The 17,438-nt window shown below is 43.3% G+C and overlaps 1 protein-coding gene across 1 annotated transcript in view; it reads left to right on the top strand.

Moving 5' to 3' along the window:
• Positions 1-17,438, top strand: part of LOC111232085 (zinc finger protein GLIS1-like) — a 69,717-nt gene that overhangs the window by 26,278 nt on the left and 26,001 nt on the right. Inside the window, exons 2-4 of the mRNA XM_022759439.1 lie at positions 1,774-1,966; positions 3,274-4,127; positions 4,176-4,849. Of these exons, the coding sequence (XP_022615160.1) occupies positions 1,774-1,966; positions 3,274-4,127; positions 4,176-4,849 (1,721 nt within the window). The remainder of the gene's footprint in view (positions 1-1,773; positions 1,967-3,273; positions 4,128-4,175; positions 4,850-17,438) is intronic.

Here is a 17,438-nt window from a genome sequence, read left to right as displayed (position 1 = left end):
GAACAATCCAGAATTTGATAAACAAAACAATTTGTATTGCTTGAGAACAGACCAGAGTTGATAGACATCTTGCCTCCTGTTAACGGCTTTGAGTGAAACCAGCGTAGTTCCTTTGGGTCCCCTGGCGATACTGGACTGTTTGCATTGCTCGCTTTGCCTTTTCTCTACTTTGTGTTTCCGCTGTGACCCGCAACACGACACATGCAGAGGAGGCTGTGGATACATCAGCTGTAGGAGGGATATGTGAATAGATGTTCCTTAAGCTGAGGATAACATGGCTCACAAAGTTCCCTTGTTTTCTCTTGTCTTTTGTTCATTCTTGTAACCTTTTTCCTATATTCCAAAACACTTCCTTTCCTGCTTGTCCTGTTTATCCTCCCTCTCCATCTGTTACTCATGTTGTAATATCTTTCTTTCTCCTTTGTTAATCTTTTTTTCTTTTTTGCTTTTTCATCTTTAGCCCAAATCCTTATATTTGCTGAAAGTTTCTCTGACTATTTTCACATCTAGTTCATTTTCTTTGCGGGTACCTTTCTGTGTTCTCCCTCACATACATGGTGTTTGGGTGAGTTTATTAATAATAGCTCATGGTGTGTGATAACATTGTCAATAACATCGTTAGGAGAAAATTGAATTTGAGAAATTGAGTTAGGAAAGTTGGAACAGGGGGCGCGTGGCCACCTACACATGCGTGTGTGGGGATATCGGCTTTCCCTTCACAAATATTTCCTCATACACAAGACCTCTCGTCTCTCCCTTTCATCTTTCTCCTTTCTACTTTTGTTATATTTTTGGTCACATTCATAAAGCGTCTATTTCTAATTAAATATTCAGATTGGAATGATAAAAATTCAGCTTCAAAACAAATAAAGTTTAAATAATATGCTTGGTGCCATAAAGAGTAAAACAATATAAAAATATAGTTGATAGAAAAAGAAAAATTCCTCCACCTCAGTACATGGATCTATATCCAACCTTAACTTACTGAAGAAGCCTTTTGAGTGAGAGGTGAAACATCATCAAGAATCTAAACCCTTCAACTGCTGATTTCCCCCCCATCAATTAATAACTTGCTAATTAAATAAATAAAATGAGAAATGAATTAAATCAGTTCATGAGGTCACTGCATTGTTTTCCCAAAATGATTGATGACATAAAATAAAAGCAAATGGTGGTAAATTTAAAGGGGAAATATGTGATTTAATTTCTTGTTTAATACAATGGCTACACTTTTAATGGCTGGTCCTCCCTGACATATTTATTTGAGTTAGTTTATTTTTCCAAAATGGACACATCGCCATTTTTTTTTTTTTTTATAAAGTTCCTTCACTACTCCAGCAATAATATTTAGCAATAAATCTCTCCAGCGTTATTCTTGCTGTCACCAATCAGACTTTGCCAAAGAGCTCTCCATATATCATTGGATACTACAGTTGTGGCAGCCAACAATTATTCCTCAAGAGAATATTTCTAATCTAATAGGATTTCAACATGTCACTGATGTCATGGATCCCATTGTAAACTGATTATTCTTCCAAGGCTGTCAGTAGATCACTGAGTGCAATTTGCTTAGCCAGCTTTTAATGTGAAAGTGACACTGGGTCACAGCTCTGCTAGCTAAAGCAATACTGATATGGGCACATATCAAGGATGCACCGTTCTCCTTATGTATAAAAAAAAAAAAGAGGGTAAACTTTGCAAATACTATATCAACTACATTCTGGTCCTTTGTAATGTGGCCAGTTTGCTAACACTCTCCTGGTCCTTTTCCAGTGAATGGTGCCTACTGCTCAGAGAAAGATGTAGACGCTGAGCTGGGTGACGCTGAGGGCACCCTGATGCGATGTGGGCAGAGCCTGCCACTGCCGGTGGGGGGTCATTCAGGGGGGCTCTACCTCCAGAGCCTCCACTGCGACAGACCTACCCCCGACCTCCTCCTGCAGGACGGCCCTCACCAAGACACCAGGTAAAGTGTCACTGTTATTTCTGTCCCTGTGTCAGTTTTGAATGTTTCCTGTTTGGTATAGTATTACTAACAATATGAAGCTACAATGTGTTTTTCATTATCTGTGCTATTGTGAATCAGATGTACACATACTGTATGTAGCTTGAAAGCTTTACCCAGTCCCATAAAACACACTGGAGGGGTCCAAAGTACAGCATTTATGTTAAACTAATGCGATTCCTCTGTTGTGAAATCTTTGACTACTGTTGGTCAAGTCAGAAAGAATTCCCAGTGTATTTCTGTGTTGTGGGGTCTTCTTTCCCCTTCTCTTTTCTTTCCCTCGATCCTCAGTCATCCAACTGACAGTGCGTCTGGACAAACATTCGCTCCTCTCATATTGTCTCTCAATATTTTCCCCACAGCCAAACAGGAAATGGTGTTCCTGAATAGAAGAGAGAGAGGGGGGGGGGGGGGAAGTCTTTATTAACAACAACGATGACAAAGTCTGCCAGTGGCTTTCTCCAGCCCAAGTTAGCGTTAGCTCCGTTTTTCCCCCGACGTGCTCAGGGGAAGGGACAAAGACGATTCCTTCATGAGACAGCCCCGGAGAAAAGAGAGCTCTTCTCACATCACTCAGGGGCTTTGGACAAAATCCATAATGAGCCAACTGACAGGAATGATTATGTAGGAGATCACAGCAACGCATGGAGAAATCTGACCTGGGTTCCCCATTCAGCAGGGAAAAGATTCCCACCATAATACACAGTATTGTAAACGGTGACCCTTCATAGACTGCAATTATGCCACCAAAACAGGTGACTCCCTATTTATCCCCAATGTTGGGTTGGGTTTAACCCCTTTGTGTCATCAAAGCCCGTCAGATGGACACACTAGCCAGTGGCCTCTCTGTCTCGGTAGCCATCTACCCCTCCCCCTCTCTATTCTTAGTCATAAATGCCCATTCATGTCCTCTCACTACTAAAAGATCCTGTTTCATTTATTCATAAAAACGTTTTGGATCACCAGCAGTGGATGTTACCTGGTGTCCAACATCACCTTATGTCACCGAATCCATAACACGGTCTACCCAATGTTAATGTTTGTTCCATACGGCCCCTTACGATGAATGAAATATTTTAGGTCAGTGGGACTCATTTAGGATGGCATGAATGTTATTTGAACTGAGTGAAAGATTGGAGGAGGAGGGAGAAGCGGAAGGCTAAACTCTGACGGTGCTGCTGGTGGGAAGGATGAACCAGACTGTATCTGTCATCAGTCTGTGAGCTAAAAGCGCTCATATTCCTCTCTCTGTGTTTTTCTCCTTACAGATCCTCCTCTGCCTTCCAGAGGACCCTGCCGGGGGCCTCCCCTGGCCTGGGCTGCGGCAGTGCCAGCGGGGCTCGCTCCTCTCTGCCTTACCTAATCAAACAGGAGAACTCAATGGGCTATAAGACCTCCAGCACAGGGTCTGGGGTCCATAGCACATCTCAGGCCGGGTTTCAGAACTGTAGAGCAGGCCACGTTTTGGGGGTGCGAAGGGACGAGACAGTTGGAGCTCCGCACATTAGCAGCAGCGGTAGTGGCGTATGTACAGCGGGCGGTGTAGGTAGCGCTGTGTCAAGGGACGCAGTGCAACCGTTTAATAATGAAGATGGCTCCTCCCCGCTGGCTTTGTCCCCAACTGGCTCCCATCATTCAGCGCGGCTGCTCAGTGCTAGCAGTCTGAAGAAACGCTGCCTGTCCCTGGCCTCGCAGTCCTCCGCCGCTGCTGGCACCGGCAGCATTGCTGCCACAGGTTCCCCATCAGCTACTGGCGCTGCTTCCGAGGAGATCAATATCACCGCCATCATCTGCTCCTCCTCCCAGATGTCGATGGTGGCCTGCGTCAACGGGTTTCGCACTAACCTCTCACCCAGCCACACCAGCAGTGCCGGCTTCTCCTCCTCTTCCTCCTCCTCTTCTACGTCCCCACCCTCTAACTCCTGCTCGCGGGAAGCCCTCCAAAGGCCCCCACCTCACGGCAGCCCCCAGCAAGCCACGGTACAGGAGAGCTGTCAGCTGTCCTCACCTGCCACCTGCCTGCTGTCCCTTTCCTCCTCCTCGTCCTCCTCTTCAGTGTCATCAGTGGAGCCGGAGCAGGGTCAGGGGCTGTGTGAGGAGCAGGGCTCCATGCTGCCGGGGCGTGGGGCTGGAGGAACAGCCGGGGGAGGAGTGGGGGGAGGAGGAGGAGGAGGAGGAGGAGGAGGAGGCGGAGGCGGCGGCTCGGACGGGTTGGGGCTACTGATGAGTGGGGCGCTAATGTCTGGGACGCTGCATTCGGGGCCTGATGCTGGGGCTCTCCTGGACAGGGGCCAAAGATCGGGGGCTGCCCTCAAGCAGGAGCCCCTCGATGACTTCTCTCCCAGTGAAGACGAACTCTTTCAGCACCACTACCATCATCATCATCACCATCACTTGAGTGGTCGCAGTGGGCACCTTCGTCACCCTCACCACCCCCCTCGACCTGCCATGCCTCCGCCCTACCACCTCCACCAATACGTGGGGCCCAGCCCTGGGGGCCTGCTGCACCACCAGAGCCAGCAAACAGCACCAGCCGCTTCCCTGGGACACAAACAGACCTCTGGAGGCCCTCCCGGGTCCCACACAGCCCCCGAGCAGGAAGAAGCTGTTGGAGGAGCACTGGGTGATAAGCAGGTCTGTCGCTGGATTGATTGCAGTGCTGCGTATGAGCAGCAGGAGGAGCTTGTGAGGCATATTGAGAAAGTCCACATCGACCAGCGCAAAGGTGAGGACTTCACCTGTTTCTGGGCCGGCTGCATTCGCCGCTACAAGCCCTTCAACGCGCGCTACAAGCTGCTCATTCACATGAGGGTCCACTCCGGAGAGAAACCTAACAAATGTATGGTGAGTCATCACAAACCACTAAAACATTTACCAGCCCCAGAAAAACAGACATTAGTGGTCAGTTCTATTCACAACACATACATTCAGTATTGCTGAAAATCCCCTCATAGTTCGCCTTCTTACTTTTACTAATTTTTCTCTCTTTTTGAAAGTATTAGGTTGTATTTATTGGCTTATTATGAGTGTTTTTTGTCCCATAATTGCAATCATCTGTTAAAAATGTTTTTTTGTTTGAATTAAACACAAGAACATATTTCACAAAGTAATACAGTCCCTGTAGATGATTTTTCCTCCACAAGATACATGCACACTGTGTCCAAAAGCCAGCCTGGACTTGCTTCATTGCTGATTACTTTTCAACAGAAACTTTTATTTTGTTTTGGTTGAGAAACAGTTATGATTGTAATTCCTGTATTTTTAGTGGAGCATGTAAAAAAAAGTTGTTTTTTTTTTTCACTGAAGATGTGAGCTGCTATAAGGGAAGCACTACCTCGGTAGTATAAATAGATTTGTGGTTGTATTCTTTACAGGTAAGGCTCCAATTCCACAAGTCAACACACTAATCAATGTCAAGCTGTCATTCCCCGCGTCCCTTAGCAAATGGAAAAAGCCCTCCAACCTTAAGAATGATTTAGTCCAAATACACAATTAGTCCACAATTTGTGTAGGGCAAAGCCATGTTTATTTTCACGAGCACTCTGTTTTTTAAGAAGGGATTCAGATCATGAAAAGCCAACACATATGGTTAACATAACCAAACAATGCCTACACTTGATCCATTTAAATGGGAGCTTTAAATGTTTAGCTGTCCCACAAGTATTAAGTGAATTGGCTCCATATCCAAGCCAAACATGAGGAGAAATGTAGTAGTCTGGAGAAGGGAGCCGCAGAGGGATGGTCGGTAACATTCGCTAGTCTTGCTCAATTCACGGCTTCACCCAAAGCCCCTGTCAGAAGTGGTCCTCTTCAAGTTCAGGAACCCATCCAAATCCTAATTATTGAAAAAACTGAGTCTGCAATATTGTTACAACACCTGCTTTATCTCAAGACCTGATTTTTTTTTTTTTTTTTTTCACGTCTTGTTTATTTTTCTAAATAACTTGTATAACAGTGGCTTGTAAAATTAGCTGAAGCGAGCATCTTTTAATAGGAAGTTGTATTTTATGGCACTTTTGTGTTGTGTTGAATAAGAAATTCATTGTGGCTCTGAATGATTCTGAAAGTTGTTAATGCACATCTGAGCTGAACGCCAAGTGAAGCCAAAAAGACACTAACTCAACTGTTGCTGCTGTTCTCTTGCTTTGCGTCACTCCAGGGTATTAGCATTTCTGCTTCCTTGACTCAGCGTGAACTAAAAATTTGGAAGTAATTTGCTGCGTTGTACGTGCCCCAACTGCTAATTCTGCTTTAGTTGTGTTGCATTAAAGGCTCTCATTCGACTTGTTGTTGTTGTTGCTCTTTGGAGCATTGTGCGGTTGTGTCTTTACACCATTTAGGACTGCAACTACATTTGGTTGGCACATGTTTGTATGCGTATAGGTTTATGCATAAATGTATCACTGTGAAGGTGCGTGTGTGTGTGTGTGTGTGTGTGTGTGTGTGTGTGTGTGTGTGTGTGTGTGTGTTTTTTGGAGATGTTTGCCATATGTGAGCGCTAGAACAATTCAGCTCAGTGTGGATGAAACACTGGACTCTGTCTGTGGACATGAGGCACTGTGAAACACTTCTACACACCCTAACCTTATGATCACCCTTATTTCAAGCACACACACACACACACACACACACACACACACACACACAACCGCACACATACATACATATTTGCAGCCATGCAGCAATGTGAAAATGGGGATATTGTTTCCATTGACTCTCACAATAGGAAGTATTGATTCCATGTACAGTATGTTTGGTTGTAACACTCGCACTTTTCCGACAGAACATAAACAGAAATGTGAAATGTTTTCAAGCTTGAATCAACACATCTAATCAGCAGGGATTGAATGTATGTTGATCTGGGACTTCAGCAGATAAACCTTGAGGGCCAGAGAAAATAAACACGCTCCCTGTGTGTGTTTGTAAGTGTGTTTGTGTTTGTATGTAGTCTATACGGATTTAACTAAGTACTCTGTACTTATAGGGAACCTAGTGTCTCTGTGTGTATCTGAAAGAGCGTGCATGCTCATGTATTTTAGTTGTGTCCATCCCAAGTCCTTTTCCTTTTTTTTAATTTTTTGTCTGACCTTGTGTGCTTTTTGGCCAGTAGCACTGATACCTCTTGTGTTTGTTGTGTTCATGCAATAGACAAAGGCATTCAAGAATTTCAGCAATTCATATAGAGGAAACAGATGAGACATTCTGTTTTAGGACCGAATGCCCTAGAAAAACCAGAGCTAATCCCTTTATTATCTTTCCAGCAGCAGATTCCAGCGGACACTTATGAAGCAGGCCTCTGCTCACATCCAAACATAACACATATCTCTCTCTCTCTCTCTTTCTCTCTCTCCACGTATATATATATATATCTGTACACAAGAGAAAGAGAGAGAGAGAGAGAGAGAGAGAGAGATGTATGTACTGTACAGCTGCACAGCATTTGCTTCATGCTGCGTCTTGGCAGGAAAAAGTCATTATCACAACGCATAAGTTGTACCCTGACCCCTGCATGGGCCTGTCACATTCTGTACCTGGCTAATATTTTCAGAAATTCTTCATTAAAGAAAAAAAAAAAGTCAGTTCCTTCCATATATTGTGGCCCTTAAAAGTTCTGCTGCCTTTTAGAAAATATGTTTAGTTTCCTCTCCCCTCCAATTAAAGCGGGCCCAGGGCTGTTGTGTAGGGGCAGGCAAGCTATGATGGACACACGGGTGAAAAGGAAACAACATAATCTCTCTGCAATATCCTGTTGTGTTTCATGCCTAATTCACTTGTTGTTTTAGTTTATTACATTTTTTCCCTGTGTCTGCATAAATATTAAAAATATATCCAGCAGGAGTAGCCCTGACATGGTCCTAGACTTTGATATTGTTCTGCTTTGTCAGAGCCTGGCCCAGCGGATTTGAAGTGTCTGAAGGCTGCACTGTGAGCCATGAAGGTCAGAAAATATCCTCCTAAACCATCGTGGCTGTCTGTGTGGAAAGGACAGACGGTTTACATGGCATAGACTGTCTTCAGGCAGGAGTACAGCATTGTGCACTTTATTTAGTTTGTTTGGCAGTAGCAGTTTTGGTCAGATGTCTGAGAAAAACTCACCCATAAAGTAAGACTTTCAGAACAAAAGTACGCTTTAAATGGTATTAGAGGAGGTTACGTTGTTGTGGGATGAAGTGTGCAGTCAGTGGTTTGAGGCATGAAAAATGATTCAGTGGTTTTGTTATGCCACTGTATTTATATGCAAAATTTCATAGTAAGAATCTTTCGGAAAATCAGTATTTTTAGAAATCCCAACTAAAGCACAAGTTGGGGAGCATTATGTGCTGTAAATGGCGAAGGTAATGTTTTATTATGACAGTTTTGGCTTGGATATAATATCAAGGCTTCAATTAAAATTTTATTTTTGCACCTGGCACCTGGTCAAATTTATTAAAGCATGCTTATTACGTTTCGTGTGAGTAAAGTAAAGCAATCCCTGTGGTGATTTATATGTCATTAAGTAGAGAGATAAACATGTTTTCATTGTGCAGCATGCCCATAGTAATTTACAGTATTACATTATTATTTTTTGTCCCAGAATTCATAACACTAAGGTGATGTAATTGACAAATTATTTAAAAACAAAACAAAATTCCTCCATAAAAGGGTAAATTCACATATTTTAGTTTCATGTTGTCTTGGAGCACAGAGAGTCACCCGCCCATTTCACAATGATAAAACGCAGCCAGCATTAGCTGCTTAATGGGGCCCCGTCCAAACACATAGACATGTGCACACGTACAGACAAACACCAAAACACACACACACTCACTCACTGACACGCTCAGTCAAACCACTTGTTGAAGGAAAGTTGGATGTTGAAGCCTGCTGGAAAAAAAGCGTAGATCATGGAATTTCCTCTTTTTCCACTGGTGTGAAACCAGCAAACATATATATTTAGATTTACTAGACTGATTTTTGGAAGAGAGTGGCAAAATCCCTCGGCAGCAGACGCTGAGACGTTGAGCGCCAGCCAGTGCCAAGATGGCGTGTATTTTCAGGGGTAAATGGAGTCTTTTGTGAGCAATCAGCTCAGATGCAGGAGATGAAACAGGGAGTGCCATTAGCTAATTAAAACTGAGGTTCAGCACATGACCTGACTTTTCCTCTGAATGCCGCCTGAAACTGGAGCTGTCTGGGCACAGGGTGCTGGCGGCGAGTGACGTTGATATTAATGTGTTTGTACCCGTATGGGCCTCTGACGCTCCGGCCTGTTTGGACAGTTTAGAGGCCACGATTTCTGAGTCTAGCTTCTGAACCACTGGCTCCCAAAACTACCTGCGCTGCAGCTCAGTTCACTTTCAGATGATCCTCACAAGCATTTTATTTATTATATTTTTGCACCCAGCAGCAACAACATGCAGACATTCAAACTGACCCAAGCAATGAAGTCATGCAAGGAAACCAAACCACCAACACAAAATATTGTGCATCAGCAAGGCCAACTGCTGATCCTCACTCAGGCTGGACACACATACACACACATTCACTCCAGTGTACTGGGAGAGGAGAGGTCTGTATATAGCTCATTTAAAGTAATAAGGGTCAATAGGCGGGAAGAGGCATTGATTCAGCATGTCAGAGTAACTGCATGCTTAGGAAACAGAGCTCCTAAAGTCTGTTAAATTGGCACAAATGCAAAGACCTTATCAGGCCCGAATAAGGACCTGGTGGAGATCAACATATAACACTTTTTCGGAGGGTCCCGTGCCTCTGCTCCCCATTAAATCATTTTCAGAATTTGCTTTGTCAGTCATTCCCAAGGCAAATGAGTTCATCAGGTAGCTTGATAGTCTAATTTCTTTCTACAAACCCATAATCCCATCCTGTGGTTATCCTCTGTCTTCCTGTCAGGTCTGCTGCGCTGCTTGGCAGTGCAGTCGTCATGCTAATAGTAACACAACACTGTCCATATGTGATACTGGTATGATGAAACAGCTGGCGGAGGGGCTCTGCGACTGATGTTTTGGCATACGAATGAAAGCCCTGGATGGATGGATCTTGCTTGTTTTCCTTGTTGAGCAGCCCAGGCCAACTTCTTGTCAGGCCCAAAAGGTTTTCCAGTCAATCTTTTATAGTAATGTAATCCAGTACCCCACAACCCCCCAACATCACCCCAACTTTACTCGCCTGTTCTCTCCCACTATCTATCATTTAGATCTGAATTAAGGACTGCTTTGATATGCTCAACACTTCCTGCATCTACACAACCACAACACACGCCTCAGTGTCAGAGACACTGAAACACTCTGTTTCAAGTAACAACTGATCTATCAGTCCATTTATTTCATCATTGGCATTACACACACAGCTGTTCATTGATTATTATTATATTTGATATAAACCATAAACTGGTGGGCTGTTCCATGTTGTATACATATTAAATATTTATGTCACACATTCTGCCAAAGTTTGATTTAAGGACTTCCTTTAAAGGTTGTCCTGATTTTAAATCCAATTACTTATAAATATATTTAGACTTTGATTAAAATATATTTTATCTCGATGGCTACATACTGTAGGTTGAGGTCTGTCTTTAATGGCATTTCAAACAGTAGACTAGTAAAAGTATTTGCATATATTAAAGAGTGGCCTTGTCTGGAAGGCAAATGTAAAAAGAAAAGAAAAATAAACAAGTTTAAGTATTTATTTTATTTCATGATTTAAAACCATTTTTAACTGTGTTAAAGTTTCTGTTTCTGTTTCTGCTTTTTCTTTCTCAGTCTTTAAGATACACATCAGCATGTCAGCGTGTCCTAATTACATATTAAATTCAACAGGATTTTGGTATGTTTCAACTGGACAAGTGACAAAATTAGGATCAGTATGCATACTAAATTCACTTGACTGAGCGTGGTGTTCATGGAAAACCGTGTCTCCGAAGCAGTGCACAATAGAAATTGAGGAACTTTGCTCACAGCTGAGTAAAGTGTTAAACGTTGGGAGCTTTCTCTTTGTCAAGTGTCCAAAGTGGAAATTGCCAGAGCCATTTCAAGGATACAGTTTGATGGCTCTCCAGTCGTGCACACTTTGTATCATTTCCTGTTAGTACAAAATGGTAAAGTATGCATAATAATTTCTCAGGACATGCCACTTGTACCAAAAGTTGCCTAATACTGCAGGTCTGGTTTGATACAACACAAAATGTTTGATCATTAACTTTTAGCCTAGTAGATTCAGCTGGGATCATTGTGTTGGGGAAGAGCCAGAGGACATGCGCATAATGTGCACGCATTGAAGGAAACAGGAGGCAGCAGCTATCATTGAAATGACTGATCTGACATGTTTGAATTCATCGCCCATGGTTTAAAAGATCCACGGCTGGGATGACAACAAGTACCTGCCCGTCATGGCGTATGGGATGGCTGGACTTTTTTTTCCTAACAGTCAATATGAGTGTTACGATATAAGCAGTGAAGCATTTCTTGAAAACGCTACGTTGGACTCCAGCTATAAAAGGACAGCTACCTTCCTTTCAACTTCATAACCAGGTATCAAAGCATGTAGGATTTACTACATGTGATACACTCTAATTGCATTTGTCTGGAATGCAATATTTTGAGTTTCCCCATTTCCTCAACATTTAATCACGCTCTGGTATCGGAAACCTGAAGACCCAGGGCTGCGGCTGGTTATACATTGCATAGAGATTGTGTCATAATTGTGTCCCATCCAAAACCTTAATCAGTTTAACCTCTCTGCTGAGCCAGATCAGTTTACTAATACATGGGAGAGATAAAGCTGGGGTGTGTGTTCGGGTGTCTCTGTCAATGTTCGTGAGGGGGGAGGGGGGGATGCAAAACTGGTTCATGCAGCAGAGGAGCTGTGGGATTTCTGTCTTAGGTCATGGACCTTTTTAGACTCCCTTCTAGAGTCTTAAAAATTTCCCTGGTTGTTAGAGCTCAATAGTAGTGCCTTTTGGTTGTGTACCGTCATGGATCATGTGCGATGTGGAGGCGTACTTAACTGTTTCTTCTCTGCAGTCGAACAGATGATTATAGCCATAGTAGCATTTTACGAGACAAAGACATAACAGGCCCTTTCTGCTCTGAGGCTACCCTCCTCACCCACTCCTCACCGTCACACACTGGCCTCGCTTTGTGCCAACACACAATTTGTGCCACAGAAGCCGGTCAGCAAACATACACACCAAACAGGTCAATTGCTTGTGTATGCCGGGAGTGTGTGTTGAACAGAGGTAAATCTCTTAGTGGACCCAGATGTTTGTTTTTGTTTTTTGCTGACTTGTCAGTGTGGCAGAGGGCACTGCATAGAACTGAGTCCAGAGCAACATCTACCCCTGACCGCCTTCACATCATCCACCAAACAAGCAAACAAGAAGGACATTTATACACACCAGGACCACTTCTGTGTCAGGGCCACACCACAGCCCCAGGACGACAGTATCCCTCCACCCAGCCCAGACCCACACCGCTCCTCACCAGCCCAGGCTAGACCTGCAGCTAATATATATGAGAAACTGAGTTGCTACCGTGCAAAATAAACACTAAGAGTAGTATGGATAAATTATGTAGCGAAAGACATGTTTACATTTATGGTGTCAAGTTTAAATTATGCACTGCGGTGTTCTGTGGTTAGTGTGCCGGGTTTAATTTGAATGTTTGAGAAACGCAGTGAAGGTTGAAAGAAACGGAGCCAGACAGGCAATTCACTTCTACTGATGTCATCCCGAGAAAGACATTTTTGCCCAGAATTCATCACAAGGCATTATGCATGACAAGTGATTTGGTATGCACTGAATGTGGACTTGAGAGCATATTTGAAGCATTAGCGAAGCCGTTGCATACGCAGCTCAAGTGTTTGTTACAGGTTAAACGAGCTTTCCAAGCTGAGACATGTGTGTGTGTGTGTGTGTGTGTGTGTGTGTGTGTGTGTGTGTGTTTACACTGTCAAGACCTTCAGTGTGTTTTCAAACGCCCAAGAGAGGGCGAAGAGAATGAAGAGAGCTCCCAGTGGAAAGATCCAAGTAGAATATCGAGGCATGGAGTGTGGTGTTAAATGGCACATATATCAAAACAGTGACATTAACCAAAACCACATCTACTGTAATGATTGATAATAAGAGCGAGGTCGGAAATTAGAGAGAGAAAGAGAGACGGGACCAAAAATCTTCTCAGTGGGACATATAAGGACACGATACACACAATGATAGTCTCATCTTTTTTATTACTGTATTTTATGATTATGTTACCCAGCAGAACTGGCACTACACAAGACTGATATTTAAGCTGGGATTTACCTCTCCCCCGTAGAGTTTTACACCCCAATGATCTCTAACTGTCTCCAGAAAGAAGCCTGCTCACTTTCTGTTCACGTCTAAAAAACATCTGTTTCACATTCAGTCGGTTCAGCTTTGGAATTAGTTTAACATCGATGTAAAAGGGTTTATACAGGGTTTAGAACCAGAATGGTTTGGTTATTCGGGAGAATTACAGTAGAAGTAAGAAGCCCTTTAAGTCAAAGAATATCCTTTTTCCTTTTCCCTCTGTTCTTTCAGCTTCTAATAACAGCGATCTGTCAAACTGTGTCACGTAGCAACTGTCATTTCGCTCGCAATGCATCCTTGTCAGGGGCAAAACCAGCAAAACATCAGTATCACAAGTATGCCAATTTCATTTTCAAAGAAATAAGGCCAAGACAATTAGATTAGGTCATGCATGATTTAAAGGGCCACAAGGAAATAAATATTGTATCTGGGAAAAAATGCAGTATTGTAATTTGCCTGCACCCTAACTGGCAAATTGTGTGAGGTCAGCTAACAGCAGGCTTGGGAGTCATATTGCAGCTAACATAAACATATGTCTGTTGAAAAAATGCGAAGGAAATATTCCATAAATATGAAAACATTTACCGAAGAGTAGCAGTGATTAGTGGAACGTCAGGATTTTTGCCAGTGGAGCCCATCGTAATTGCACTGGAATGGGGAGTGGTGTTGCTCTCAAATAAATGTCTTTTCCTATAGGACAGTGGACACAGACATGTTGCTGTGGACTGAATTACTGAATATGAAGAGAGAACTATATACTGAAATGTGGTGAATTGATTTATTGAAATGTGAATGAACGGTGATGTGCTCGCTGAGAACGGCTGAGCTGTGATTGGACTTGACACTCTGAGTGTCTAGCGCAGTCTGATATATTGCAACCAGCCATATCCACATAACTGGAAACTGGACCCTGAAACCCACAGAGAGCAGAAAAAGAACACAACCTTGGCAAGCCGAGGAGTGAACAAATCAAGGGGCACCATGGCATCTCAGTTGCACCACATTTCTTGGGCAGCTGCTTTTTTACCCAAAAGGCTTTGTGGTCTGGTCCCCCTCCAGAGGGTTGCATAAACGCACTCTCTTTCCCTTCACCCTGCTGGAATCCACGGGCTGGTGTTGATCACAATGCCATGTTGACCTATTGTTTAATTTAGCTGGCATGTTTTCTGTCTGAATACTATAGTGCTTCTGGCATCAAGGCATTTGGCTTGGCAACTCGTTGGGCTTCTGTAATGTTTATTTGTTGTCACGTCAGAGTTATAGAGTCGCCAGTGTATGCTACAGTAGGCGTGAGCCTTTACACAGCTGTGTCAACTCTTGACTTGTGTGGACAACGGTTGGTTTGCCAAAAGGGGAGAAGGGCTTTTATTTCTTTACCTAACAAGTCTGTACAATGCAGGAACGCTGTGACTTCATCCGTGCTATTCATTATATCAGGTTGTCACACAGGAATTCAAGCCAGTAGACAAGATTTAAAAATCAAACTATTTCTCGTCAGCTGAAATCACAAAGTGGGAATGCAACCAGCAAGAGTGTCCCTGTTCGCATTTAACTGAAAATACAATTGTGGTGTTGGGTATGTATTTTAGCGTGAAACATTCTCTGGTCACACCAATAATTCAGCTACCAGCAGTGTCGGCCACTTTGGTTTTCTGGACTGATGCTGCTGTTCGGTGGTGTGTGTGTGTGTGTGTTTTTTTCTTTCTAGTACATGAATGGTTAATGTCGGGAGTTCTGGCCAGAGCCAAGGCATCTTTCCAGACCTGTGGCAATAACCAAAGATGCCAATTTCTCCATTACCAGTGGCCTCAATAGACCAGAATGGAATGCAATCACAAGACATGTTGCATTTTGAGCAAGCCGTGTGGCACATTTTCTTTTTGTTTGGACAGTTTTGACTCTGGGAGATTAAGGCAGTTGCTGCAGAAGCAGACAAGGCACGTTAAAGTAAGAAGAGAGAGTGAGACGCTTTCTTTCTTGCGATTGTACAGTTGTCAGCATGTTAAGATGCCCAGCGCAGCTTTAAGGTTATTAGACTTTTGGACTCCATGAAGAAGAACAGCAGCTGTGGAGGAGAAAGTCAAATAAATGCCTGAAATACAAACGTTAAAATTGTAGGCCGACTCAGAAGTCACAGAGGGGAGAGAAAATGATGGATGATGACGATGATCCAGTAAAAATATCACCTCACAGCTCAGGCCAATCATCACATTGGATCGTACAGTATTTGTCTAACAGTCTAACAAAAGAGCAATAAAGTGGATCAATTAAATATAAAGTTATTGTCCTTGCTGGCTGTTGCTGAATTGGCCACAATACCTCCAATATAAAGTGGAGTCATGGAGCATGTTGAGGTATACAACACCCCATTGTTGGGTTGGAGCGAGACGAGCTTATTGGCAGAAGGGGGTAAAAGAGAGAAGCGAGAGACGGACAGAGAAAGCGAGAGTGAGAATGGAGGCAGGTGTGAGTGAAAGGTGCTGGACAGATTGAAGCCCGGTTGTCAGAGGACGCTGTAGCTCATGGGCCCGTCGAGCGGGATCCCGTATTGACTGCCAGTAACATCAGTCCAGGCGCCGGCTCGGAACACAGATCATGTTTAGGATTTTCATTGTGTAACCCGGAGTCTGTCTTTTTCGTGGTGGGTTCGGATTTCGTGAATGGGTTTATAATTGATGCCTTGATGGTTACTAATGGCTGTGGCACTGGAAGGTTTGTATTGCACACTAATTAGCCATTATAAATGGTTAGGATTGCTAGTGAGAATAAACACACTGTCACAAGACAAAGTGGGATGGCTCTTATAGAAGTCTCTCACTGAGTGAGAGGTCACAGGATCATGTCTACTCACTAAAGAGAAGACCGAAGCCAGTAAATATTCAGCGGTTATTTATTCCATATCCAACCCTTACTCTACCATAAATCTTCTTAATGTTTCAGTCAGTCAGCATTGGAACATAAAAAGTTCCCATTTTTCTTGCCATAAATAAGATGGCAATTTATACGTCAATCTCACGTTGAACTTCGAACGCGACTCAAGTCTGAACTGAGTATTGTTGGATTCATGTAAGTGCTGCACAAGGTTAAATTGTAAGTGAGGTAATATCACATCTGTGTCTTGTTCTGCCTCCTTCATAACACTGTAGTAAATTTGTCATTTAATTATTTCATATGCAAAAAAGAATAAAATGAGATTATTAAGTGTGACAGTAAGACAGTTTTAGGTTGTGAATACACAAATAGTATGTGTTTTCATTGGGTGTTTTTTTCCCCCTATCAGGATGCAGGACAATTGTAAGCCAAGTCTTGCTAAACCTTTAGCTTTAATCCATGCTGACTTCCTACAGTAGGAATCTTCAGGGGAAAGGTGTACGTATATACAGCATGTGAAGAAATAGGAATTCTACTTAGACAGTAGAGTTCTGTGTCATTCCTAATCAATGATGGAACTGATACGTTAATATTTCGGGGTGATGTTAGGGCAGCTGGTAAGAAGAAAAAGAGGCAATCACTGTGCAAAGCACTGTCCTCTGTCACTTATAAAGAATCGATGCAGTAACACGATCCAGTGTTTGTTACAAGCAGACTCTGTCTTTCAGGGAGCTGAACAGCTAACCTCTGTTCATACAGTTGAGTGTAAAATATGTCTGTATGAAAACGATTTGACACCCTGAGCTTTTGCCCAGAAGGAAAATTTAATATGCTGGAGGCAACAGAAGAATTAGGTTGGTTTGGTTCTCCGCTAATGCTGCATGATAACACACAAGACATCTCCTTTTCCCTGACAGTCCGCTTCATCTCTTTGAGAATGTGACCCTGTTTTCCTTTTTCCCTCAACCTGGTGAACCGGTAAACCCCGGGCTGCCTGGTTTAAGAGGAAATCACATCTTAGCTCTCTAATCTGATGCAGGGCTGCAGAGCTGGTAGACGTTTGAATGAAGGCCTCTGAATCACAACAGGTTAAGTGCTTCCATGAAGCCTCACCAGGTTGTTGTGCAGCCAGGCTCGCACTGTTGCCAGGCCTCCACCGCAGGAGCAGGGGTTCAGAGCCATCACGGCACTTCCTCCTCAATCTCCAGCAAACAGTCTGCGAGAGGAACAAAACAGCTG

This window comes from Seriola dumerili, unplaced genomic scaffold, assembly GCF_002260705.1.
Source record: "Seriola dumerili isolate Sdu_G_001 unplaced genomic scaffold, Sdu_1.0 BDQW01000322.1, whole genome shotgun sequence".
Lineage (NCBI taxonomy): Eukaryota > Metazoa > Chordata > Actinopteri > Carangiformes > Carangidae > Seriola > Seriola dumerili.
This window is presented reverse-complemented; position numbering and strand designations above follow the sequence as displayed.